This window comes from Anas platyrhynchos, chromosome 3 (assembly GCF_047663525.1).
Source record: "Anas platyrhynchos isolate ZD024472 breed Pekin duck chromosome 3, IASCAAS_PekinDuck_T2T, whole genome shotgun sequence".
Lineage (NCBI taxonomy): Eukaryota > Metazoa > Chordata > Aves > Anseriformes > Anatidae > Anas > Anas platyrhynchos.
Genome location: NC_092589.1, coordinates 18,784,599 through 18,811,277, shown reverse-complemented (window position 1 = coordinate 18,811,277; position 26,679 = coordinate 18,784,599). Strand labels below are relative to the sequence as shown.

At 43.1% G+C, this 26,679-nt stretch overlaps 1 protein-coding gene across 5 annotated transcripts in view; it reads right to left on the bottom strand.

Moving 5' to 3' along the window:
- TOGARAM2 (TOG array regulator of axonemal microtubules 2) overlaps window positions 1–26,679 on the bottom strand; it is a 57,589-nt gene that overhangs the window by 6,374 nt on the left and 24,536 nt on the right. For all 5 annotated transcript variants that reach the window (XM_072035468.1, XM_038176320.2, XM_038176321.2 and 2 more), the window contains exons 4-19: window positions 25,420–25,554; window positions 24,389–24,685; window positions 23,714–23,928; window positions 21,943–22,115; window positions 20,705–20,751; window positions 16,734–16,924; window positions 15,727–15,877; window positions 14,598–14,762; window positions 12,790–12,931; window positions 11,053–11,158; window positions 8,997–9,232; window positions 7,656–7,814; window positions 6,462–6,579; window positions 5,106–5,209; window positions 4,761–4,965; window positions 3,385–3,601 (exon numbers count right to left, since the gene is read on the bottom strand). In XM_072035468.1, the coding sequence (XP_071891569.1) occupies window positions 3,385–3,601; window positions 4,761–4,965; window positions 5,106–5,209; window positions 6,462–6,579; window positions 7,656–7,814; window positions 8,997–9,232; window positions 11,053–11,158; window positions 12,790–12,931; window positions 14,598–14,762; window positions 15,727–15,877; window positions 16,734–16,924; window positions 20,705–20,751; window positions 21,943–22,115; window positions 23,714–23,928; window positions 24,389–24,685; window positions 25,420–25,554 (2,661 nt within the window). The remainder of the gene's footprint in view (window positions 1–3,384; window positions 3,602–4,760; window positions 4,966–5,105; window positions 5,210–6,461; window positions 6,580–7,655; window positions 7,815–8,996; window positions 9,233–11,052; window positions 11,159–12,789; window positions 12,932–14,597; window positions 14,763–15,726; window positions 15,878–16,733; window positions 16,925–20,704; window positions 20,752–21,942; window positions 22,116–23,713; window positions 23,929–24,388; window positions 24,686–25,419; window positions 25,555–26,679) is intronic.

Below are 26,679 nucleotides of genomic sequence, written 5' to 3'. Positions count from 1 at the left end.
GGATGTAGGAGCAGAGCAAGATCTATGTCCTGGTGCCATAAGTGATAAGACTTGATTTGCCCCCATCTACGAGGTGGCTCCCTCCAGTGAGGACAGGGTACAGGGTCACAGCTAATGAATTGCTGCTGTGTGTGATCTGCTGGGAACATCCAACTCGATCTCAGGGCTAAGCTAGATGAATGATTTAGGTTTTATTTGGAAAGAATTTAGTTTATGGATAGGATTTTTGGTTTAGAGAGAAGGAAAAGAGTGGTGTTTGTTGGCCGAATGGGATTACTACTTGTTTCCTTTGTGTTTTTATTTGTTTGTGTTTGGTTTTATACCTTATAACCAGCTTTCATCTCTGCATGGATCATTAAAGGTGACAGATGAGGAAATCTCATCTAAAACTCAGAATTTGCAGCATGTCGACACAGAGTCTCAGCAGAATAGCAGGGCTCACAGCTAGGAAACTCAGTGGAGCAACGGGGGCAAGACATTGCACTTACTGACTCTAAGCTGGAAGCAGTATCCTTTAGAGAGTTCTGTTGTTGGGGGGTTTGAAACTGTAAAGGCAAACAATTCTAAAGCATGAGGAAAGGTTTAGCTCAGGTATTTTGCCAGTAGAGCCTTCATTCCAACAATAAAGCCCTAAGCCTTGAATTCTGAAATATTTGTGATTCAGTTGCCTGTTTGAATTTGTGCAAAAAAAAATGAGCAGATCCAAAAATAAATAAATATACCCCACATTATTTGTCTGAACATGTCTCTGTGCAAAGTCTTTCTGATAAGAGATAGATGTGTTTTCCTTCTGTTCTGACATATGCCAGTGCTGAAAATTTAAGGTCATATCTCAGAATTGGTGAGGGGGGAAAGATGACAGAAAGCTCCACACAAAACCCTGAAGGGAAATGGTTGCCACATCCTGTTAGGAGGATTCTGTGACTCTTCCCCAGCCCTCTCCCAAGCACCACAATAGGACCAAGAACAGGACAGGTCTTGCACCCCACAACCCCATATTCAGAGCATGGGAAGGTAACAGGTCAGCACATTCACTGGGTTCACAAAGAGGCTTATGTGGAGAAATTTGTTAGTTCCCCTTTAAAGCCTGCCTCTTCAGCAGTAAATTTTTCAGGCATATTCACCCAGTGCTGCATTTTCACAGCTGGCATAAATCCGTGTGGCAAAGTAATTTACAGCAGACCTTGGCCATGTAATTATTGGCTATAGCAATCTTGCCCCATGCAGAACAACATTTGGAACAAGCCATCATTTACTCCTGGATTTATACCTATTTGTTCTAAAGAAATGAACTTGGCAAACCATAAATTCCCTTTAAAAAAATAAAAAATAAATAAAAAAAGAAGACAAAGAACAAAGGTAGAAAGTAGACAGGACCGGCTAGTGCCCATAATGTAGAATCTTCCAGGAAGCTGTTCTGCAGAAGTTCTGATGCACCGGTATCACATCAACAGCAAAGCAATTAATTTGGGAAGTCAAACCAGACCCAAACAACCTCCAAAAGTCCCTTTGTCCTTGAATTCTAGCTGAATTGTACACCAGGATTTATTGTTCAGCTCCTTCTGTACCAAAGCAGACAAGGAGCACAGATACAAAGACTCCCAAGAATTTGGGGAAATGCTGGTACATGTTCAGGCTTGTCTGAAAATGGGTGCATAAGGACTGCACCGTGGTGGTTTCTTGTTACCCAGCTTACCAGTTACAGTTGGCAGGAATTTAGGTCCTTTGATATAGAGCATAGATGATATGAGTGATCTGCAAACTTGGCATCAACCCTGGAAGCCAAGCACTTTATCTGGAAACTGCTCTTCTGCAGTAGATTTTAATCAGTGAAAACAAAACAAAACAAAAAACCTTCTATGAACACTTTTAGTGATGACATCCACCTTTCCAAAACCAAACTTCTTGCATGCACAAAGACACACACACCATCTCTCATCTCACATTTCAATAGAAGTCAGAGATGTAGTAAATAGCACATGAGGAGCCCCCAGGAACTGGAAACCTCCGGTCACAGGTGCAATAATGACAGCAGTAGCACAGGTATTGTCAATGTGCTTCTAAATCTACACCAGAAGATCAAGAGGCAAATTCAGGTCTGGATTTGGATTCAGGTCTGAATCTCATTGAATTTTAAACACTAGACTGAAAAGATATAAATCCATAAACACCCCCAGCAAACTACACAGATCAGTCTTGGTCTCCTTCCCTGGTGGAAACATGTGCAAGAACAAAAACAGCCAATGTTGACACTTCTCCACCAGATCCTTGCAGAGGGATCCTCCAGGGGATCCAGCTGCCTAAAACAAAGGACATAAGAATAAGCTAAAAGTCACAGAGAATATTTTCTACAGACTTAAGGCTGGTTTTTAACTGTGTCCCCTGGCTGCAACCAACCCTAACAGCCCCTCCTTAACTTAAGAGTGCTAGCCAGTTCTCTATCCTTGTGCTCACTGTTGTTAATTATTAATATCAAACACAAAACTTAGCTGAGAAAAATGTTAGTGGAGACCTCCTGTACTTCACTTTCATCCTTTCTGCTTTTCTAATTCTCTTATTTGTAGGTTACTGTCTACAAATTAAGGCAAATTGAAACCTGTGGCAGGTGAGGGGAAGCGGGGAGTCACCACATCAGGGCAGTGTCTCCACATACTTTTAAGAAATACATGCTAGTCAGTGTCTTTCTGACTATCCAGCAAGCCTTTCCACCTTCATCTATCTCCCCTGTGACTTTTCATAACATAATCTTATCAAGGTCTCGGTCTTCACTTTCAAAGGGACATTTTCATTTGAGCCGTGTATGGCTAAACTACTACCTAAAAACTACAAAATGAGTGAGTGAGCTCAAAGCTTTAGGTCAGCAAAGTCCAGATATATTTGCTTGAGAGAGTCATCACTGTCAAAGTACGGAACAAAGCCCAGCAAGGGCAAAGAGCTTCCACCACCCTTCTCACAGCATGCATCAAAGAAAAAAATACATTACTGTCACCTTGTTTTAGCGGATATAAAATTACTGGAATTAACATCTTAAAACTACAATTCAATAAGAAGAAAACACATGCAGTTTCTTGGGAGGAAGGGAGAAAACTGACGTGACATGCCAGTTCCTTCCCTCATACTCTTCTGGCAGGAGTTTAGAATAATGCCTATAACATCCTCTCTGCTGGATTAGTAATCATAAAACCCAGATGATAAGCAGAATCCATTCAGCTGCACATCACAAGACACAATAGATTGGGATAGAAAGAATTCAGACAGGACTTCATAAACATCTTACAGCAGCTGAATCTTTCCACAGACAACAACAACTATCAACAGACTGAGCGTTCACTTGTCTCTGAGATGGAGAGTCCACACTTAGTCTAAATCCAAGTTCAGCTTTACCTAGGTGAGCAATGGACGCTTCCAGCACCTTCACAGCTGCAGTGTATATCCCTGTGTGTTTTGAGTTCAGGTTGTCAGTGACTGCTGCTACCAGAGAGATCAGCACTGGGTGTAAGGAGTCTCTGAGGATGGGTGTTATTGAAGCCAGAGCCTCCAGTGCCTGCTGATTCACTTTCTTGTTGGAATCCTGAAGTCTCGGGACAAAAACATCAAAAATCTGTTAAGAAAACAAACATAAATGTATATGTTTCTATAAGGGATGCTGAAACAAGTTCCCTATCAAATAAAAGAAGAATGTAATCCTTTCTGTCAAGCCAGTGTTTACTAGCACAAATTCACTGTTTTCCTTTGGGTTACTCACTGTAGTATTTGCACAACCATGCTGGTTTAAAACATTTTCATACTTTATTACAAGGCTGTGATGAGGATGGGAGAGTTTATGTGGAGTTTCTCTTTACCTATCATTAAATCATTAAATCACCCTAATAATGGGGAAAAAAAAATCTTTGACATACAGGTATGAAAACAGCTATTTATGATTCTCATTTTTCTATAGTGTTGTCTCAAGGACTGAGGGTAGATTTTATCTTGCCGAAACTGAGTCTGGATGAGATCCAAGGTTTGTTTTATCTAGCTGTCTCAGAACGTTGCTCTGGAGGACAGCAGGGCTCTAATGAACTCTTCAGGATCCAGACCATCTCTCTAGCTAACCATCTCTCTAAGGTAGACTTCTCAAGTTTAACATGCCATGCTGATTCTCATTAAAGTAGTTTCAATCACTTTATCGGGTACCATTTTCTAGAAAAGGGGAAAAAAGCAGATGCTAAGAGGAAAAGCAAGCCATGTCTCCTGACATTTTCCTTCTCTTTGAGAAAATAGAAGCCCAACAGTGAAAACAGGACTTCCCGATCAAGAAAGGGGTGAGAAAGGAAGTAAGTAGGCCGAGTTGTGCCTTCACATGACAAGATAAAGTATACAGAGAATCCTTTATTTCTTATTTTTTAAATCTATCCAGCCTGATACTTCTCTCCCCCATCCCAAACCATTTTTCATCTGAAGAGTAATTGCCAGGTTTTTGGTGGCTGGATTTCCTTTCTTTCTCCCTAATACAGGAATCGAGACAGAAGAAGCTACAGCAACAATAAATTCCATCATCAACTCATGAACAGCACCAACAGGCAAAAGACAGAAAAATACATCTGGACTAAAATTACTTGCCTTGAAACCTGGAGTTGAATTAAATTATTTTTGGTGAGAAGGGACCAGCTTGTCCTGAATGACTAGCATGTAGCGCCAAGACACATGAAATGAACTTTACTGTGACAGGCTTGGGAAGGAAACTGAAGGGAAAAAAGCAATTGACATGTCCTATATACCTGGACAATGTTAGCTGAGATGAGCTGGGGGTTGTTCTTGCAGTGATCTAGGAGGAGTACTACTCCCTCCATTCGTGCCTGAAACTCTTTGGCTGTCAGGAGCTTGTTAAGCTCCTTGAGTTGTTCAATCTCTTCCACAGTGCGAAGTGATGTGTGCCGGACTGTCTGACGGGGTAAGATGAGGACATCAGAGCCGGACCTTGAACTGGAAAATAAAAACAAGGTAAAATCTTTTGGTGATAACAATCTCTTGCACAGTTCAGCTCCACCAGCAAGATTTTACTGAGGAAGAGACACAAAAAGCTTGCCACATGCTATGACAAATAAAACAGGAGTGTTCAGTACCCTTCATCAGAAGGCAAATTTTCCTGGGACACCATCAAACTGCTGCTCCTAGACTCCCTGCGGCCCTTGGCAGATGGAAGTTCAGATACGCGGTCTTCTATCCCCTAAATACATATAGTAAAAAACAAATAGACATTAATTTATAAAATAGGAAAGCGTTTGTTTAAAACAAAGATTATAAGCAGGATCACAGCTACAAAAATAGGCTTAGGAACACATTTCATAACTTAGAGAGAGACGGACCAGAAATTCAGAGATGTCTGCTGAAGGTTTTGTTATCACTAACCTAATGCAGGTTGTAGGTGTTACCATGATGGGTAGCAGTATAAAATCTTATAAAATCCCTAGACATGAGCACAAATGGGAATAATACAAACTGATAGGGAACAAGGCTTATCAGAGAGAACAGCAGAAAACTTTTGGACTCTCTGCCCATTATGTTGGGAGTTGATTTGGTTCACACTCGCTCTCTCCACTCCTGCAGAAAGACACATTCCATTCTAGAATGTAAGTGGAGAAGATATTTTAAAAAATGGGGATGATTTTCCACTGGCTGCTGAATTATTGGAGCTTCTTTGAATAGAATAGAGTCATTAAGAAAAAATAAAACAAAAATATTAGAAAAAAACCTTCAAGATCATCTGGTCCAACCATCACCCTACCACCAATGTCACCCACTAAACCTTGTCCCTAAGCACCATGTCCGATTTCGCCTTGAACACCCCCAGGGACGGTGACTCCACCACCTCCCTGGGCAACCCGTCCCAATGCCTGACTGCTCTTTCTGGGAAGAAATGTCTCCGTTTCCAACCTGAACCTCCCCTAGCACAACTTGAGGCCATTCCCTCTAGTCCTATCACTAGTCATCTGCAAGAAGAGAAGAGGGCAACCCCCAGCTCCCCACAGTTTCCTTTCAGGTAGTTGCAGAGAGCATGACATCAGGGCAGTATTCCTAGAATACAGATAATATAGCCGCTAATTATGATAGCTTTGTGTATATTTTGTACATTTGGGAAATTTCTTGGCACAATTACTTCTTTCATCTGTTGCATTTTGGGGGCCGTGGGTAACAGGGTATTTGGGGCGGAGAGTGTTTTTATGTATGGGGGTAAAATCATTTGCTCCTATTTCCCTTTCCTGTTCGTTGTTGACATCAGCATATACCCACTTTATTTCTGACAACACTAATTCCCTCACTGTCTGCTGATAAACATGCTAAGAATCAGCAGTTCGTTTCCAGGAGCAAAACGATGCAACAGAAGAAAAATGAGATAAAGAAAGACTGAATATTTTAAATCTCACATTAGCAACATCAGTACATGCATAAAGGAGACATCTCTCCTGCCAAGCACTTACTTTCTGCTTAATTGTTGCCATAACATCTCGCAAGTCACGTGAGGGGAGAAACTGTTTCAAATACCCATCAAATTTTGGATGACTCATCAATATATTCAGCATTTTCCGTCCATAAAACCTAATATAGGGAAGAGAGAAATGAATAACTGTTTTTGCTACAGAATATTAGTCATCTTCTCCCTCATTTTATGCATAAACAAATAAAAGGATTAATAGAATATGCTGAGATTTTGAATTCTCATATGCAGTACTTTCATAAGAAGGTGTTATCCATTCAGCAAAGAGAGATATTTACTTCCATTTGGCACCACTGTGCAATGCTGCCAGATGAACACAAGAAGCACTGGAGACACAGGGCAACAGGAAACTACAATTTCACAGTGAAACTGTGGAATGGTTTCTGTGGGATCAAAGGATCCCATGGGATGATTGGAGTTCATCTGCTTCGCTGCCATGATTAATTTGCAATGTCTTGCTGCCACTGTACAAAAATTTACCTTCCTTTTACTGGCAGACAAGCTAAGACAAATCAACTCGCATTTACTATTTACTATTCTATAGTACAGGTATACAGTTAGTTACTTGTACGTTCCTGCCACCTATTAATTGGAATTTAGAGCCATAGTCAAAGTATTGGTGTTTTTTTGTTTGTATTGTTGATGTTACCAGTTTTATAATCTGCTGCAAAACTACAGCTATCTTCAAGAAGAAATTTGTTCAGCCACAGACAACAATACTATACAACAGATAGAAAGGAAAAAATGTGAGTATCGTAGGCAACTAGATCTGCAGAAGGGATTTAGAAAGACTGAACACGTTGCTTGAAGAGAAATGGAATTTTTCTAGGAGAGTCCTAACCTTACCAGAAAAAAACGCTTGGTATCCTCATGTAATGAACAGTGGACAATGCTTCAGCTTTTCGTTGAGCACACAGGACCAAACAAAGTCATTTGACTGATTAATCTGAGCTCAGCTGATCTGAATAAATAATTATTCAAGTCACAGAAATTTGGCAGTGGTCCTTCTTGCTGGACAACCTCATGTTACCCAATACAGTTGTTTCCCTAAACACCATTATCCACACAAGGAAGTAACTTTCTTGATGTTTATTTTACCTTCCACTCTTTTGTTGTTTTATCATGGCCAGACATCATACAGCTTTCAGTTTTTAGGAGGTAAAATTAAGATCCTCACCTTGTGTCCTGATTGCAATCCTGAGCAAGCTTCACCAGCGTGTGAACCAGCAGCTCAGTACTGTCACGTGTGCCTGACAGGAGCTTCTCAGCTCCAATTTGCTCCATCACGGTCAGTAGGTGTTCAGCTGCAGACTTCCGCACCAGGACATTGCGGTGACTGGAAACAAGAGCAAACATTTGGCAGAGGGAAAGGGAAGGACAGAAATACAGACATTGGTCACAGCATGGTCTCTGTCATTGCTGGGGAAAGCAGGCATGAGTCCTTGCTGCAATTTTTACCAACAGGAGACGATACTACCCTCAGATAAAGAGAGGAACAATGCACAGGGAGGAGGAAGGAATTCAGTCTCCCAGGACTATCTGATAATAAATTTATTTCCTGAAATTACTGACCCTGAGAAAGAGGAAAATGAAAGACAATCCATGTTGACTTATCAGAGGGCTCCCATCACAGACAGTGCTGCAGTAGGACTGGGGCTTATTCCACCCTTTTATCTCCAAATCTACAGACCCTTGAAACAACAGGAAAACCTCTTTGGAGCATGAATCTGAAGAATATGCAGCAATGCGGTCTGTTCTTTGAGGCTTGGCAACAGGTACATTTCCTCACTTTTTGAAAGGCTAAGGAAAGGGTAGTAGCCATTTTATCCAGGTTGTCTTTTCTAGTGCGTGCCTATTCAAAACTATCAGAGACAGCACTAATATTTTAAGGCAGCATCTGCTTCAGATATCTCATAAGAGTCTGCCTGTGAAGGCGCCTGTGGAGTGACTCACCATCTCAAAGCCAACACTTGGCATCAGTTCGAATAGAAAGCGTAGCTCTGAGGACGCAATGGTCAAACAAGCTCCTCTCAGAAGGAGCTGCACTTGTTGAGCAGGTTGTGCCGCACCCAGCCCATCCTCCCATGTGTGCTCCTAGTCCCAGCAATTAGCATCCCTGTCTCTCAAGTTAATGGCATAATGATGATGCATGTTTTTTCCCAGCGCCTCTGTGGTTAGCATTGTGAAATATCAAAGGGCACTCACTGCTGCAATTTCCATTGTCCCTTTCCCCGCAAAGCCACAAGACTGTACTGCCAATCTCTGCAGGGACTTTTGCTTCCCCTTCATTCACCACATCTAGACAGCGTTGACAGACTGTGAGAACAAGTAGGCCATAGCATGGCAGAAGCAGATGACAAGAGGAAAGGAATGAGGATGATCAGACATTAAAATCACTGACTTCACAGAAGACAATAGAAAGAGCCTTTCCCTCTTCCCATTCTCTGTCTGTATGCCATCTCTTTCCCCTACCGCACAATTTAAGGTGAGGGATATCACTAAGACAACAACCACATACTTGACCCCGCTAGCCAGGATAGCAGTCATTGCTCGTGCAGGTGTCACGCTCGCCACCATAATACCAAGGGATCGATCAGCTGCTTTCTGAATGAACTCGCTGGAGTCCCCTGTCTTCTGGAGCAAAGCTCGAGCGACCTCCTCCACCTCCTGGTCCATGTGTTTCTTCATGGCCCTGAAAAGCTCTCCAAGAGTGCTGATTGCAAAGCGAGACACCTTCGAACGGAGGTTGTTCACCTAGGGAAGTCATGGGGGAAAATATTAGAATAATCTTGTAAAAAAAATCAATTTCTCTGGACAGAAGTTCCAGGAAACACTATGATTTATTTTTTTTCTCCTGTGTCCAGGTGGAACATAAGAGTAGAAAATCACAAGCACAGAAAAACATCTAATACCAACATCTTCTGTGATTAAGGCCCACTGACAATCCAATTTCAATGAAACTGCAGTCCTAAGAAATATGTTTATTCTATGTTTCACACTTTATTCTGTGTGAAACAGAGCCATGCTATTTTGCCCACAATGTATACTGCTTTTATTTCAAGCCCTTTTACTGAAAGGAAATACATAAATAAATAATGTAAGAGCTGATTTTAAACCACAAAAGCATAATTGATAAAGACAAGATAGAGGAAAAGTGGCACTTTCCTCCTCTCCAAATACATAACACCAGCCGTTTAAATGCCCACCCAGGAAATGGAGAATAAAGGTTCATGTCTACAGTCAACTAATTCACAACAGGAACTTGAGTCCATCTGCTCTGTCTACGCAGAACCCTAGCTGTTGGACTCGAGGCACTCAAGGATCCTGAAGGATCACATGCAATTAGAGCTGCTTTCATTAGGTTTTTCTAGCTTTCAGTGTTGCTCTGGAGTGACCCCTGCTTCAAAAGAGCTCTCCTGCAAGGGGAAGAAAGGAACATCTGAGGAGTCAGGTGATTCATTCAAAAGCTACTTTGGAGACCAGCCCAGTGTTTTTTTCTGCCAGACTTGGTTGTGCTTGCTAATAAAAGGGAACAATATGAGGGCTTGAAGTGCTTGTGAAAGCAAAAATCTGGGACTAGGGACTGGAGTGAAATGAAAGCTGAAAAATGGCTCTGCACATGAGTGTATGCAGCAAAAAGGAGGGAATTTCCTCAGAAATATAAAAGTAATGTCACCATCAGATGAGTTAAGCTGAAAAGTCTTCTCCTAACTCCGATCGCAGACTGGGAGAATCCAAGTCTTGCGTATGTAAACAGAAAACTTTGAAGAGTCCAACACAAGGGACATTCAGGCCTTGAACATCATTAGGTACTGGCTAGAAGACAAGTACTTCAATGGAAAGGATCTAAGTCTTACTGTATTGTGCAAGCAAAGGAAATTGTAATATATTTGGCAGTGATGTACAAGAGTACAGAGCACAAGGCCACAAACAAATGCTGAGTTGGAAATTCTGTCACAAATGTTTCCAAGGAGCTTAGGTTAGGGCTTTTTTGTTAACTTGATAATGAGACAGTAAACCTGTGTTCAACAGCCCAGCAGACACACAGCTGGGATGCTCCAAGCACCCAGTGGCTGCAATGGAAAATTCAACCAGCGCATGGAGGCAATGGATCAATGGAAAGGGCAAATGACCAAAAAGCACATAGAAAGCAAGAAGGAGGAGAGATCATCAGGCAACACAAGAAAATAAATACCTGTAGTCAATCACTAAGATGCTGAAAAAGAGGAAGTAGGAGGAAGCTGAGAGGCAAAGGCTGCAGCATTTAATTACAGCTTGGGCAGAGATTTGGTTTGTGGCAAATCACCTGATGAGATCCTCACTTTCTGCATTTGTATACTGCATTATAATGACACCTAGCTCAAAGATGAGAGACACAGATACCCTACATACCAGCCGATGTAGCTATATATACAGACAGATCACACAGATAGGTGACATAGTTATTAGAGGAATGACATCTAAAAATAGTAATGAAGGCAGACACCAAGCACACATGTAAATGAGCAAGTACATATCTACTCTATGCCCCACGCACAACGTATGTGGGACACAGTTAAAAACAATGCTCCTACCTCTTTGGTAACTGCCAAGGTAACATCATGAAGTCTACCAAGAAGGATTTCTGAGTGGCAGATAGCCAGGCGTCTGATGCTGAAGAGTCCTTTCCCCTTCAGCTGCCTGAAAGGCAATTACCAAAATTGATTGATTTTTCTCACCACCCAAGAAGGCAGCACTCCCTGAAATTACCAGGGTGTCAGTTCAAACAAAGGGAGATTTTTCTCACACAGCACTAAATTAAATCATGGAACTTGCTGCCACTGGATGCTGTGGTGGTGAAAGGCATACATAAATCCAAAAGGCATATAGATGGTTTCAGAGTGGATGGGTTAACTTCTGGCTATTAAACGAGACAGCATCCCTGAAAGCCCTGGCACACAAAGTCCCTGTGCCACTGCTTCCCAGAATCCTGGAGGCTGTGACACGTTTCTGTTTCTTCCACCCTCCCTGGACCCTGGCCCTGCAATGCAGTCCCATCTGGCAGCTACTGAGGGCATTCCTCCCCCTGCGATCCACAGAGGGCAGTTCAGAAGTGAGAGTCTGCACTGCCACTCCATAATTGAGTTTGTACCCTGCAATGCAGTCAGGAGGAAAAAAAAAAAAAAAAAAAGGCATAAAAAAAAGCAGTACATCCTAAAAGATTCCACAGCTGGGCAAGAACAGCAAAAACAATGGGTTTCCCAGAAAATCTCTACTTAAAATAACACACAAAGCAGCAACATTTTATTTAAAAAAATCTGTCATAAGTTTGTGAAGGACCTGAGCTGGATGAAGGCACACAATGTGTTCACTGGTTCACTACAACAGCCTTCTCCCAGGAGGCACAGAGGGCTGAAGGGCAGGATGGGGAACCCATCCTCACAGAAGTCTCTGAGTGTAACCTGCTCTCCCCACACCTGCAGCCGCTCTCTGCACCTTACAGAGCACCTGTGCGATGTGGCAGAGAAAGGGGAGGGAGGCAAAGCAAAGTAGCCACACAAGGAGGTTGCTTTAAAAATTGAAAAGGTTATTCATGGTCATCCTGGTGTGAACAGAGACCTGGTGAGTGTATACGGACCCACAAATCAGAAAGATGCCCGCTATCGCCTGAAATTCATAGGCTCCTCCTGTCTTCATCTAATTTCAGGATAAATTATGATTATCAACAAAACTTGTTTGGCCCATATTAAACAGCAAAGGGGAAAGTTTATTTCTAAAAGTGCAAGATTCCTAAAGATTTCTTTTTCCTTTTCTTCTGCCATGAGCACCTCAGGAGAAATGAGGGGCCAAGCAACTCTGCACCACTTCTCAGTCTGTTTTGCAGAAATAGGAACTCCCCATAGGTACTGCTGGGTCAAAGGAAGGCCCCATCTGCTGCTTCCAGCAGCAAGACCAGAGATAACTCCTTGTGCAGTCTCACCTCAGTCTGTGTCCTGAGGCCCCCAAATCTCTAAGCTCAAGACTGCTTCTGCCTTCAGCAGGCAAATTATCTTGTTCAGCAACCTCTCTTCCCCTAAGCTTTCATTTGCAGCTACATGGAGCAGAAGGCAAAGCTAGAAGACAACATGGACCTGTTGTGGCTGTGGCACTGCTACAGGCCAGGTCAAATAAGAGGATGACACTGTATTACTGCACCATGATTGCTTTGTAGTGGTTTCATGAGTTCTCTTAGGACATCTGGGCTGCCTAGGCCCAGAGATGCTAGAAGAATCTGTTTCTAACTTACCTTTGAACTGAGAGGGAGAAAGGGAGTGAAGAGAGAGGTTTCTTACCAGTCATTGCTGCTGAGCCATGCGAGCGCATCGAGCAGCCCCTGCTCCGGGTGAGAAAAGGGTCTGCTTTCCCAGGCGTCCCCACACTCGGGCTCCTCTCCCCACTCCAGGGAGCCCAGAGCAATGGCTGGCAGTGAGTTCGCTGTAGGGAGAGGGTCAGACACAGGCAGTGCATACTCTTGGGCAAGGCACGGCACAGTGCAGACTGCAAACCAAGCTCCTAGCTAAGATTATATAGGAGGGCAAGCTGGTGTTGCCTTCAGAGACTTCTCTGCTGTCTGGCTCATTGCTTCCACTATGCTGGACTCTAGCTCCTTCTGTCAACCCGAAATTTGCACACAAGCAGCCAGCTCCCAAATCCATACAGCTACCACAGCCAGCTCAAAGATTATAATGCTGTGGGTCTCACTCTCTCTGGGAGCCAGCATCACCCAGCAGGACTTGCCACTCTAAGGGTAAGCTCATGTAGGACTTTGCTCAGGCAAATCCCTAAGGAGCAACAACCAGGGACTTGTGGTATCTCTCAGTACCTTACTCTATAAATCTGGCAGTGCCTCAGGTTCCATTTATTTCGAGTATTCTAGACAGCTGAGTGTATATACAGTTTAACATACTTTTGGGAATGTAGCAGTTTATGGGGTTTGTTATGAATATTTTCTATTTCAGCGGTACCCACTGGCTGTATTTCAAAGATGCTGAGGTGAAATTTATTTGTCATCAAATGTACTTGTTTGCAAACTGTGCAATGCCTAAGCTTTCTCTTATGGAAAAAATGCAATTTCCAGTCAAGATACTCATGACAAAAAGCCTTCCAAATGTGAACTGAGAATAAAAATATGTAAATGTAGATGCATATTGTTGGCAAACACACTCTCTTGATGATAAATATACAAGGTATAAGAAAATCTTAATGACAAATGCATTTGCTATGAAAACTATTTCATAATTTTCCTATCTTTCACTCAAAAGCTCATTTCGTAAAGTCTAGATGAGAACACCTGAATTGTCTGGAAGTATTGAGTATAAGTATTGTACAGAGTCTAGATGAACTGATATAGACTTTATAAAGTTTTTAAATTACCTTGTATGTTCTACAAAATACGGAGGATGGAAGAACTGTAAAATCAGCAGCACTTTTTACAAAAATGCTCAAATGGGCCTAAATTTGGATCTTACTGATATTAAGTAAATATCTTATAATTATCAGTAAGATATAATAATATCTTACTATAATATAATAATATAATAATCAGTAAGATATAATGTATCTTACTGATATTAAGTGGAAGGGACAATCTCCATGTATTCACCATCTGTTGTATATTTATTGCATTTTAAGCATTTTTAGGTGAAATAGCACAATTGCACCAATGTGCTAATTTCCATGCAGTGGCAACCCCTGCTGCAATAGCAGATAAGCCAGCTGGAGAGCCAGGCAGAAGCACAGACAGAGGGCCACAAGAGCGAGTGGCTACTTGATCACAGTGCTGCCCAGTGAGCACACCCTGCCAGATTACATCAGAGCTCAGCCCTACAGTTACAGCTACCTCCCCATTTAAAATACTGTCCTGACCCAGATCCAGTGTTATATTTTGGACTATTAGTACGAGCTTAAGGCTTTACCACTCCTTTATTCAGTTAAACTTTCCAGTGGATCTGTAAGGCCAACTGCTCCAGTATCATCAAGCCAGAGTAGCTCCAAAGGGGAGCTCTCAGTCCCGGACAGGACAGGATCCGGACCTGAGCTCCCATACATGTTTGGGGAAGGAGCAGTTTGTGTTCTTTGCGGGAGGGAAGAGCCGGCTCACCTGAGGAATGGCGCAGGAAGCCACTGTCCTGGCTGATAACAGGGATGCTGGGCAAGGAGGGCCTGTTGACCCGCTTCCTCAGGGTGGTTCCAATGCTCGATCTGTAGGCATTGCTGGTGCTAGAGGAAATGGGAACTGTCCCATTGATGTGTACTAGGCCAAAGCCTGCAGAGACAGAAAAGCACCTTGTAAGTAGAATGCTGGACAGGGTGAATACAGGCTTAAAAACATCTAGAAATTTTGCTGGAGTTGGGTAACATTATCTGTTCTTTTCAACAACTCCAAGCATAACATTTACATGCTTACCAGGACTAAACAAAGAATATAGTGATGCTTTCCCCCAAGAAATGAGGAAAACTCAGCACTGTCTTTCCTTTGTTATCCTGTTTCAGAGGCTGGATAAGGAAGCTGCATTTCTGGGGCTCCCACCTCAGCACTCCATACCACCATTTCTCAAAATAATAACAAGAAAAAGAGCAGATAACCTTGTCTGATGCCCTGGGGCTGAGTGCTGACTTCTTCAGTTTGCTGCTGCAGCACTTGTGGTAGTGCATGCTGCAGGACAATCAGAGCCTGTCAGCCGCAATTAAGTCAGTAAAGCTGTGAAGTCATGTGGGTAAAATGTGAGTGCTTGCTAAGGGCTCGGGCATGGCTCAGCAATGCAAGCTCCTCAGCAGGGAATGGTGGGGGCAGGATAATCATTTCCACCAAGTGAGAAAGATCTTCTTTTATCTTTTAATTGGAAATAGTTTAATTTCTGTTCTTCCAGGTTGCAGCTTAGTTAAAAAGCATTCTTTTCGACTTACCAATTCACCTTTCCTATAACCTACTCTCAATTAGAGAGAGGCCAAATCCCAAATGTTATTTGCAAGAATTACCCAGTCTGCAAAACGTGGTAAGAGAAGGCAGGGGGAGGGGTGTTATTTGTGTTCTGAGACTGACTCACTAGGGGCTGCAGGCAAGAAACTCCATGCCTTTGTAATTTTCTTTGGAAAATAGAAATAAATGGTATTCTAAATTCCGCTCGGATGCAAGTGTAACAGCCTTCCAGTTTGATTCCATATACATTTACAAAACAATGTAAACACAGACAAGTGAAAACAGGCTCACAATTATACCAACCACTTACCTTCTTCAGACGTAAACCCAGGGTCACTGCTACATGTGGAGAGCTGCAACTTCTCTCTCTCTTTCTCCCTCTCTCTTCGCAAAAGCTCCATCTCTCTCATTCGCTTCTGGCGCATTTTCTCCTGAGCTGACTTGGATATGGTAACATGGATCTGGTTGAAATAGAAATACATCAAGGGACATAAAGAGACAGACATACGTGACATCTCATCGGGAATACAGTGGTGGAGTGTCACGGTCTTTAATGGAGTTCCACAAACATCCCGATAGCTTCAAAACGATTCCTCATTTTCCTCATCTCAGCATACAATTATACTCAATGGTGTATAATGCTCCATTTCCATATCCTTCTACTGGGCCAAAATACTGTTTCTCAAGCTATGTCATGAAGACCTGCTCAAAGCAAGAGGGCCATATCAGTGCTCGGAGAGAACAGACAGTTCAATTCCTATAGGCTATGGCAAGGGAGTAAAAGCCATCTGCGATAAGCAGCAATAAGAGGTAATTTGTCGCTTCTTCATGCTCACAACCAGTAATTGTAGCTGTTTCTCCCTTCTCTTTTTCTGAAGAACTCAGTTGCTCCCTGAGAATGGATGAGTCCAAAAGAGGAGTCATGAGGAAAAAAGTTTAAGAAACACTGATCTTAACACAGTAAAAAAAAATGGAGAATAGGACAGCTGTGAGATACAACAATGATTCCAAGGACAAGCTACTCTCACATTTTGTTTTGCAGCCTTGCTTACACCCAACATTATAATTTCTGCTTCCAAGCATACACTTTGCACATGTTCACTGACTAATGACTTACTTTGCCATTCAGATCTGGCCTAAATTGTCCTTCATAAATAAAGAATGCTTCTGACTTAGATATAGCATCATCTCCCCATGTCTGCTGCAACAGTGAAAATGGATTCCTCCTTCCACAACAGAGAAATATTATGATTTTCAGTGACATTTTGTCACTGAAGCAATCACTGACCAGTCACTGAAAAAGAAGGCTGCTCTTACCCTTCCGTTGCTGTCTCTCCAGTCATCATCCCTCAGAAGACGAGGGCTCATGAGATGGTCCATCTCCTTGGCCTGGCTGAGAGGCAGACCTGTTAATGTGGCTACAGGTTCATACAAATGTCCAGCAGACTTCACACTACAGGCAACGTGATGCTGGGGAATAGGCAAGATGGGTTCCAGTGTCCGGAGTTCTGATGAGATATGAATACATTGTGTATGAGAATGGCAAATAGCACGTGGTTGTTCTAGACAGATGGAGTAATACCATATTGCTCTGGCAGTAGAAATGACATTTCTTGGTTTGCCATCAAACTCAGGTCTACTGAATGATAAAGGTCTCAGTCCTCAGCTCCTGGTAAGTAGAATCATAAAATCATTGAATGGCTTGGGTTGGAAGGGACCCTAAAGAGCATCCAGTTCCAACTCTCCTACCATGGGCAGGGATGCCACCCACTAGATCAGGTTGCCTAGGGCTCCATCCAACCTGGTCTTGACCACCTGCAGGGATAGGAAAGCCACAGCTTCCATGGACAACCTGTTCCAGTGCCTCACCACCCTCTGAATGAAGAATTTCCTCCTAATATCTAATCTAAATCTTCCCTTATTTAGTTTGAAATCATTCTCTCTTATCCTATCATTATCTGACCTAGCAAAATTTATGTCATGATCTTTTTTGTAAGCCCTCTTTAAGTATTGAATGACCCTAATGAGTCCACATTTTTCTTGTACTGGCAACCCCAGATCTGAATGCAATACTCCAGGTGGGGCCTCATGAGGGCAGAGCAGAGGGGGACAATCCCCTCCCTCGACCTTCTGGTCATCTCTCTGTTGATGCAGCCCAGGATGCAGTTGGCCTTCGGTGCTGCAAGTGCACACTGCTGGCTCATGTCAAGCTTTTTGTCCACCAGAACCCCCAAGTCCTTCTCTGCAGGGCTGCTCTCAATGAGTTCTTCTCCCAGCCTGTACTCATGTCCAGGATTGCCAGATCTGCTCCATGATCTTTCCAGGCACAGAGGTGAGTCTCACCAGTCCGTAGTTCACTGAGTCTTCCCTTCTACCCTTCTTAAAAATTGGAGTGCTATTTCCCTTTTTCCAGTCACCAGGGACTTCATCTGACTGCCAGGATATTTCAAATATGATGGAGGGTGGATTTGCAGGTCAATTAGCTGGCTCCCTCAGGATCCATAGATGCATATCATCAGGCCCCATAGACTTGTACCTGTTCAGTGTCATCAGGTGGTCTCAGACCTGTTCTTTGCTTACAGTGGGAAGGACTTTACTTTCCCAGCCACAGCTTAGAGGTTCAGGGACTCAAGAGACATGGCAAGTCTGACTGGCGGTGAAGTCTGAGAAAGAAAACTAGAGTACTGCAGCTTTCTCCATGACTGTTGTTACCAGTTCTCCCTTCTCATCCATCAGAGGGGGTACACTCTCCGTGACCTTTCTTTTCTGGCCAATGTACCTACAGAATCCCTTCCTGTTATTTTTTGCATCCCTTGCCAAGCTCAGTTCCATTTGTGCCTTGGCTTTCCTGATCTCATCCCTACACATCTGGACAGCATCACTGTACTCTTCCCAGGCCACTTGTCCCTGCTTCCACTGCCTGTGTGTTTCCTTCTTACATCTCAGTTTGACCAGCAGGTCCTTGCTCAGCCATGCCAGTTTCCTGCCTTCCCTGCTTGATTTCTTACACACAAGGATGGAGAGCTCTTGCACTCTAAGAAAAGCATCCTCAAAGAGTTGCTGGCTCTGATCAGTTCCTCTGTTCCTAAGGATGGTGTCCCAGGGGATCTCATCCACTAGATCTCTAAATAGCTGGAATTTCACTCTTCTAAAGTTCAGGGTCTTGACTTCAGGATGAGAGCTTGCAAGCACAATGCTTCTTGTAGCTGAGACAGGAAGGCCTCAGCAACACGCTCCCCTTGATCAGGCAGCCTGTAGTAGATGCCAGCCACAAGGTGTCCTTTATTAGACTGGTCCTCAGCTTTTACCCACAAGCTCTCAAGCTGTCTGTTTCTCAGAGGCAGCTCTTCACAATCTATCCTTTTCCTAAAATAGAAGGCTATACTACCACCCCTCCTTCCCTGCCTATTTCTTTTGAAAAGCTTGTAGCCCTCAATTCCCGTGTTCCAGTTGTGGGACTCATCCCATTACATTTCTGTGATAGCAATCAGGTCATAGTTTTCTAATAGCACTGTGGTTTCCAGCTCCTCCTGCTTGTTTCCCATGCTGCGTGCATTAATATAGAGGCACTTCAGCTGCATCAGTAGCTGTGTTGGACTGAGAATAGAAATTAAGATTGCCCTTGCCAAAAAGTTTCTTATCTGTTGCTGTTTTGATTCAGCAAGCATCCTCTTTTTCTCATTCACTAAAATATCTCCTGTTTTTTGATTGATGCCTCTACAAAGGCAAGTAGCTATGTTTCCTTCTCTTTGCTGGAATATTTAAAGGGCATTTGAAGAAAAGCTCAGGATTGCTAGAGCGTTACCAAAAATAGAATCATGTTCTCAAAGCTGCATTCATTCTCCCAAAGGAGTTTCATTATAAATTGTAGCAGATCAACTCACTTTCTGGGCAGACTTACTAAGAGCTGGTTTTCTTAAAGGGAATAGTACAGTGCAGCTCATTCTGAAACAGTCTTGAGCAGAGCTGTTAAAATGCAGAAAACTAAATGTTCCTTACAGGGCTCCACGGATGATAAAATCATGTGATAGTCAGGTAGTAAAAAAAAAAAAAACACTTAAAATCAGGATTTTTTCCCCATCGAATGGTTAGGTCAATGAGAGAGAGAGAGTTTAATGGTATAGCTCGTTTCTAGTCCAGAATGTATCCAGCAAAAATGTCACCTTACTTACTCAGCAATACTTCTCCCTAGTTACGTTGAGCACCCTGCTGCATATCAGCAATAAAGTAATCATTGCTACAGAAAATGCTCGTCACTTGGCAGAGTTAACACTGAGCTGAGCTACCAGTGGATCTTATCCCTTTTTCTGCATCAGCAAAATTATTTGTTAAACCCTCCTCTCCCCCATCACTACAAACTCACAGATGGCAAAGAAATAGCAATGGTGTCACTGAGGTTTTCAACTTAAAAGTATTGGCTAACACAGATGCAACTCACACCCTATTTTGTATTGCAGATTTTTTTATTGCTAGTCATAATGCAAGGAGGGAAAAAAAAATACAGGAAACTCCTACCCCAGCCTGAAACTGCAGAACTGACATTTGCAGATAGAGTAGGGGAACGTATCTGTAATAACAAACCTAGCATATGTGGTTTAAGCCAAATTAGTTGAAAAATTGAAGCCTCAGTTCATTACTCAGCACTTGATTTAGACTTGTGCTTTAAGAGGGTGGAAATCTCAGTTTAGACAATTGCTGCATAGGTTGGATCCTTTATTTTAATCTGTAAATGCAAAATGCACATGGACTCACTATCACAATTTCTCCCAGTGTGAAAAAATAAGCAGTGTTCATGAATCTGTTTCAGATCTCAAGGGGCTTGGTTCAGGATCAGAAACTGTTCTGAGTGAAGGTTTCTTCCTCCAAGTATAGGAGGAATGAGTGGGAGCATTTCTCACTTCATGTGAAATGCCTTGTTTTTCCACAATCTTTGTACCATTAGAGAGTATGCAGGGGGGGAGAGCGGGGGGTAAAGGGAAAAAAAAAAAAAAAAAAAAAAAAAAAAAAAAACATGAGGGGGAAGAGTTGGGCAAACCTTTTCTTCTCCTGTTGTGTATTTCCAGGACCCCAAGGTACTCCTCCAGCTACTGCCACTCAAACCCTGTGCTGGAGTTATTTCCATTGGAACATCAGAACACATCTCCCATTGACAGGGCTCTGGACTAGCCATCTGAGCACATCAAGGAATAGCAAAAAGTTACAGAATAGTTTTCAACATGGCTTTCACGATGCCAACCACGGGTCAGGACTCCAATGTTCACTTTAGGACAGCCATGCCCTGTACTTACCCAGAGATTTAAGGGTCTTCTCTTCTGTTTTGCTGCCTGATCTTGGCCTTAAGAAAATCAAGGAGAAAAGAATATATGAGGAGATAGAAAAAGGAAGGGTGTAGCTTTAAAGGAGGAAAAGTTTCTTAGCAAAGTCACCCTGATGAAGAAGGAAATACATCCCATAAAACCAGCAATATGCAAAGCTCATGAACTGCCATTAAACTTTCAGTTTGCAAAGTCACACAGCTCTAGCTGAAACTTCTAGCTCCAGCTGAAGCACAAGAGTCAGATTCTTCAAGTTGGGCCTTCACTATCCAATTCTGCTGTCTCCTTTTTGGAGCTAAGTGGCTCTTACTTTTACAGACATCATTTCTGATTCAGCAAGAGATGTTAAGTCAGTTTGCAGAAGCCTAACTTTGCCTGGTTGTGACTTAAACTGATGACAGCATCTTGTAATAGGTGTCAATACCACCGTTTTATCCTTAGAGTAGTATTACACCGTCCTGCTCTCTCAAGAGGGAAATCTTTTTTTCCAACTGGTATATAAGTATAAGCAGATTGCATTTTAAAAGCCAATTTTCTAATTGGAACTGTGTTTCTGTGACTCCTTATTTACTGTTACAGCTAAGACAACTTTGATAGTTAGATTTCCCTACACATACCCAAGCAAGTATCATTCCTCCAGTTACAGACCTGTAACTGTTATCTAGCACCTTGCTCCTTTGATCTTAAAGTTGTATGGAAATATTACAGATCTATAGGATTATACATCTATAAAAAGAGATTTATTTGAGCTCTCATTCCACAGTGAAAATCCAGACGCAGAAAATACAAACAACATTTACAGAAGTGCCATATGAATTTGGTAGGCAGCTATATAATAGTCACCCTAAAATATTCTTGCAGCTACAGATATTTGCAGTCAAAGTTCATGCACAACACCAGACACTGGATTCAGCTCTATACAATACAGTTCCTAAATGGCACCACAAGAAATACGGAGTGAATTAGTATCAGAGTTCAGCAGAACATCTGCTCAAGGTCCTCTGAAGTCCTGCCTCCTCCTCTCCTCCCCACTCTTAATTTAAGAGTATGACGTTGGTTTTGACATTATGTTGGATCACCATAGGTACACAACCTGGTAAATGCACATAAGTTTGCATAAACATATTGTAGAAGCTGGCTGTGGAAAATAATCTCATGAGATGAGACATGTGAGTTGAACAGCGTATCAAGAGGCAGACACCTTGGCTTACCTTGTCTCCAGGGACTCTTGGGAAACAAACTGCTGAGAGCTTGGGAGAGGCACTGCAGCACTGCCAGGATCCCCATCAGATGGTCTTGCTGACCTTGGGATAGGGGGAATCAAAGCCACCCCCAGTGACTTCTTCCCATCCTCATCACTGCAATACAGGGGCTGCAGGGAAGCCTGGAAATGGGAAAATACAGTGCTCAGCCTGAGCATGCAGCTTTCCTGCTTCATGTCACAAGCAGTTTAGCTGTACTCTTGCCTACCACTTGGTGGGAAAATAAGTCAAGCTGATGGAGTCACTTGGCCTGGAATGGGCAACGGAAAGTGAAGTGGTGAGGGAGGATCCATGTCCCATGCTGTTGACAGCTCTCTTCCCTTGCTCACCTCTGTGGCAGCAGCCATACTACACCACCTGGCATCCATCTGCTTGGCAGATGGGACGTTCTGGGATGCTGCTGCCTCTGCTAGCTTTTCCTATGGGATTGGAATGGGTTTAGGTCACTATCCCATTGCTGTCTGAATGGCTCCTACTAGCCATTGCCGAATCCTCCTACCAGCCATTGCCGAATCCCAGCCAAGTCCTCACAAAGTCGTTTTGCACCCTGGTTTTCTCAAGCCTGTAATTTTTTCTACTGCTGCCCTTTCAACAGTTCCCCATTGGTCTTTTGGCCCAGATGCTGTTGTGCTTTCCAGATTTTTGGTGCCCTCCAGCTCCCACACAATTCATCATTGCAGGCTCACTGGCATTTATTAGGTTCGGCAGAATTCTCTACCCCACTGCTCTCTGTAAGTTCTCTGCCTGCTAAATCACTTCACTTGGCAATGCCACCCTTTAGGTTCCCACACACCACGGCTAGGAAAGGCAGCTGAGGGAGCAGAGCAGACACACACCTTTCCATAGTATCCCACCATTCTTTTCATAGCCAAAAAGTCAAATCAGGACCTGTTTGAACTCCAGTGAAACCAACCGAGTTAATGTCAGGGATACATATGGCACTGCAGGGATGAAATAAAATGCACTAGCTTTTTGTTGGTTTTCCTGTTTACAAGAGCTGCATTGCCCTGCACATCATGGAAAAATCAAAACAACTGCAACTCATGTCCCTCCTGCAAAACTAATTATGTGGATGGGCTCTGGCCTCCGTTCCCCCTGGCCTGAATTGCCAGTTCCCACCACCTAACCACCTAAAGCAGTCCCATGGAAGACAATGAAGCTGCACAAGGGCCCCTGAACTCCAGATATATTGTTAGAAGTAACTGTGCAGAAGGACATGACTGTACCTGGACCTCAAAGTTCAGTTTGCAGGACTCCAGCAAACATTTTTTTCAGTCTAGACCAGACAGAGCTGGTATAAAAAGACACCAACACACTGGCATGTCCACAATAACAGCCGTGTACACAGCACGGATGGTTCACAGATATTTGTATTTTACTAACTGTAGAAGGATATGCTTGGCCAGATTAAACACATTTGGTTGCTCTGTGTGGTTGCTGGTGTTTTTCTTTGTCATAAAACACAACAGGAGATCTTAGAGAGTACAGAAACTATTTGAAGAAGTATTCTCTTATTCATATACACTGGAGACATAAAGCCTGCTGTACACACACTGCAAAGACAGCTGAAAATGCAGCATCCAGCTGAGTTCTTCCTTGGCTCGGCTGCTACCCTGGGCTCACACCATGGGGGAAAGTTCTCAGAGGTCTGCCTACAAGAATAAACTGAAAATTCACCATATACAATTTAGCTTGTTTTCTTTACTTTACACCCTTTTACCTCTGAGATCAATTCCTTGTGGTTCCCTTCACTGCCGCCACAGCTTGAGCCATTCTCCTCCTGCTCCCTGTTGCTTGTCCAGCTGGGCTCCGGGGAAGGAAGTCTGTTCTGGATGGGAGGCACAGGCCTGGAGGTTGCCAGGAGCCTCTGGGAAGCTGACCTGGAAACTGCTGGCTTCAGAGTAATCTCCTTGGAGTCACTGCTGTCAGTCAGGCCTACAAAGTGGACACAAAGTGTAAGAGAAGCAGATCTTCAAACACAAAGCACCCGAAACTGGGTATTACATTTGAAAGGTTTATTGGAAATTTGTAAGTAGCTGCACAGTGTTCACGCTGGCAGCCACTTGAAGCAGGCCAGTGGGCAACATCTATGCATTTCCACAGAGCCACCCAAGGAACACCCTGCTCCTCTGGGCTCCCATCAATACAGCAGGGAGCCCACAGACCTGTGCCAACTTGGAATAAGTCACCTGCACATACACACAGCCACTCCTCTCCCTGTGCCACAGCAGTACACCCCTACAAGCAGCAGGAGGGCTACACAGGGGACAGAGCAGGGAAGGTTGTTGCAGGGGGGCATATTCAGTAGAGATCTGTTCACTGGGAATGTGTGCTAGCTCTCTAGCCTGGGACAGACCCTGCCTCCTGCACAAGAGTGTTCAGGCTACAGCCTTACCTCTCTGTGGTGCTAACAAGCCCTCAGACATCCTTCTCTTCTTCAGCTTGTCCTTGATCTGAGCAGTTTCCAGGGCAGCACTGCTCACCTCCCTCTCTTGGGGGTCCTGCGTCAAGGCTGGGTGAGGAAAATGGGAGAGAACACCTCCAGCCCCAGCACTGAGGTCGTGCACAGTAGCCTTGCTGTCTCTGTCCTCCAGGGAAGAGATGGGCCCAGGTTGTGGAGGTTCCCCATCTCCATCCTCTAAACTAGGCTGCTGCTTCTTCATCTGTGTTGTTAGCATAGACTGAAGAGAAGCTGAAAATCAGACAAAAAAGGAAGTGAGTTACTTAATCTCACTGTTTTACAATCAACCCACCTAAGGAGTCAGGCATTCAAGGTTTACTGTTGTTGTTTTAATAATTCAGAAGATCAGTTTGTTATTATTTTTCATAAAACTAGCATCAGTTTAATTATTATGAACAGCATTGAGCTAGCAAGCCAGGAGAGAGAGGTCAAAGGCCCTGCTAATAAGAGGGGAAAAAAGATTTCTATTTCAGACCTTGGCTTCAGTCAGCACTACTAGAAAAGACCTTAATGGTACTACCAGTATTTCTGCAAAGCAGGACATCTTAGCAAGCAAGCAAACCTTATCAGTGTTTCTGCAGCACCACCCTGTCCTCAACATCAGATCTGATGGGTAAGCAGAGAAAGAACTTGGAATTTACCTGTAGTGAGACCACATGCTGATAGCAAGGATAGATACAGAACTCATATCACATTACAATGACCATTTAGTCAGGCCACAGTCTCTATCATGGCTGGCAATTTGGCTACCATGGATTAAGTATAAAGCATAATGTACGAATGATAAAGAAACATGATGCCAAGCACACCGCTGGAGGAACACAGGATCATCTGCATCTCTCTGTCTGCCACCTACTCTGACTCAGAGCCAACACAAGGACTGACCTTCGAGGACCATTTGTCCCTGAAATCAGGATTTCTCTTGCACTGAGGCCATCATGCATTCAACCCCCTTCCATCCTCACCTTCTTCTTCAGTAGTCCATCTGCTGCCACAAAGCTGCAAGTTTGAATCAATGCTTCCACCTCGCAGAGCTCTGCATCTGGGTTTAGCTTTTGTGATGCTCCCACAGTAGACAGCAACTGGGGCATGGTACTCAGCTTTAAAATAAAGACAGTACGAATGACACAAATTTGCAGCTTAAAAAAAAAAAAAAAAAAAAAAAAAAAAAAAAAAAAAAAAAAAGATACCCACTTTGTGTATCGGATTAACACATCGGTATTAACCTACAGTCCTGACCTCAAAGGCTTGGTATCTTTATGCCATGCTATCTAGTGAGGCACTTACATTCCAGCATTTTGACAGCTGAATGTTCTGCAAAATTACGTGTTTTACAAGTTGCCTATCCAAGGCTATGGAATTTCTTCATGTCCTTTCAAAGGGTAAACAACTTGCATAAGTCTCTAGAATTTGTAAATTCTAATTGGCATCTAATAATAATCACAGTATCATAGAATCATTTAAGTTGGAAAAGATCTCCAAGATCATCAAGTCCAACCACTAACCTAGCACTGCCAAGTCTAACACTAAACCATGTCCCTAAGCACCACATCTACATCTTTTGAATACCACCAAGTAGTAGTAATAATAATAGTAATAATAATCTAATAAGTAGATGGCTTCCAAAACTGGTTCAAAAGTGTTTTGTTTTCATTAAATCCCAATCAACTTTGTCAGTTGTTTTTATTTCTATCCACAACAAAGAAATTACTAGGAAACAAACAATCACCAGATGCTATACTTAAGAGAAGGTTTGGACTCTGCACTAGGTATTCTCAATATTCAGTGGGATTATTTGGTTACTGTATCTGCAGGATGCAAATTGTCCATCCAAACATTCTCCTTTGTTCTGTTTCACTGCTACAGGAGTTTATTCCCTGCTTTCCTTACTGCAGAGGCACCCTCCCACACCCCAACAGAAATAATGGCCTGGCTCAGAAAAAAAATTGATCTAAGTTATTCCTGAAAATTCAAAGTCATGTACAGCATGTTTCCCTGCCCTTTATCCTGGCCAGTATCCTTCCCATTACCTGGCCTCCAAGGCCAAGATATCACTCCTAAAGAATGAGAGAAAATGCAGGGTCTCACAGAATTACTCTTGCCAGCAGAGCCAGCACCTCTAGGGCTGCGTGATCAGTGCTTTGAATGCAGCTTTTGTACATGCTCTGCCTCCCCAAACCAAGCAGCATTCCTGGGCTCACACATCTCTGCTCTGAGCAAACATC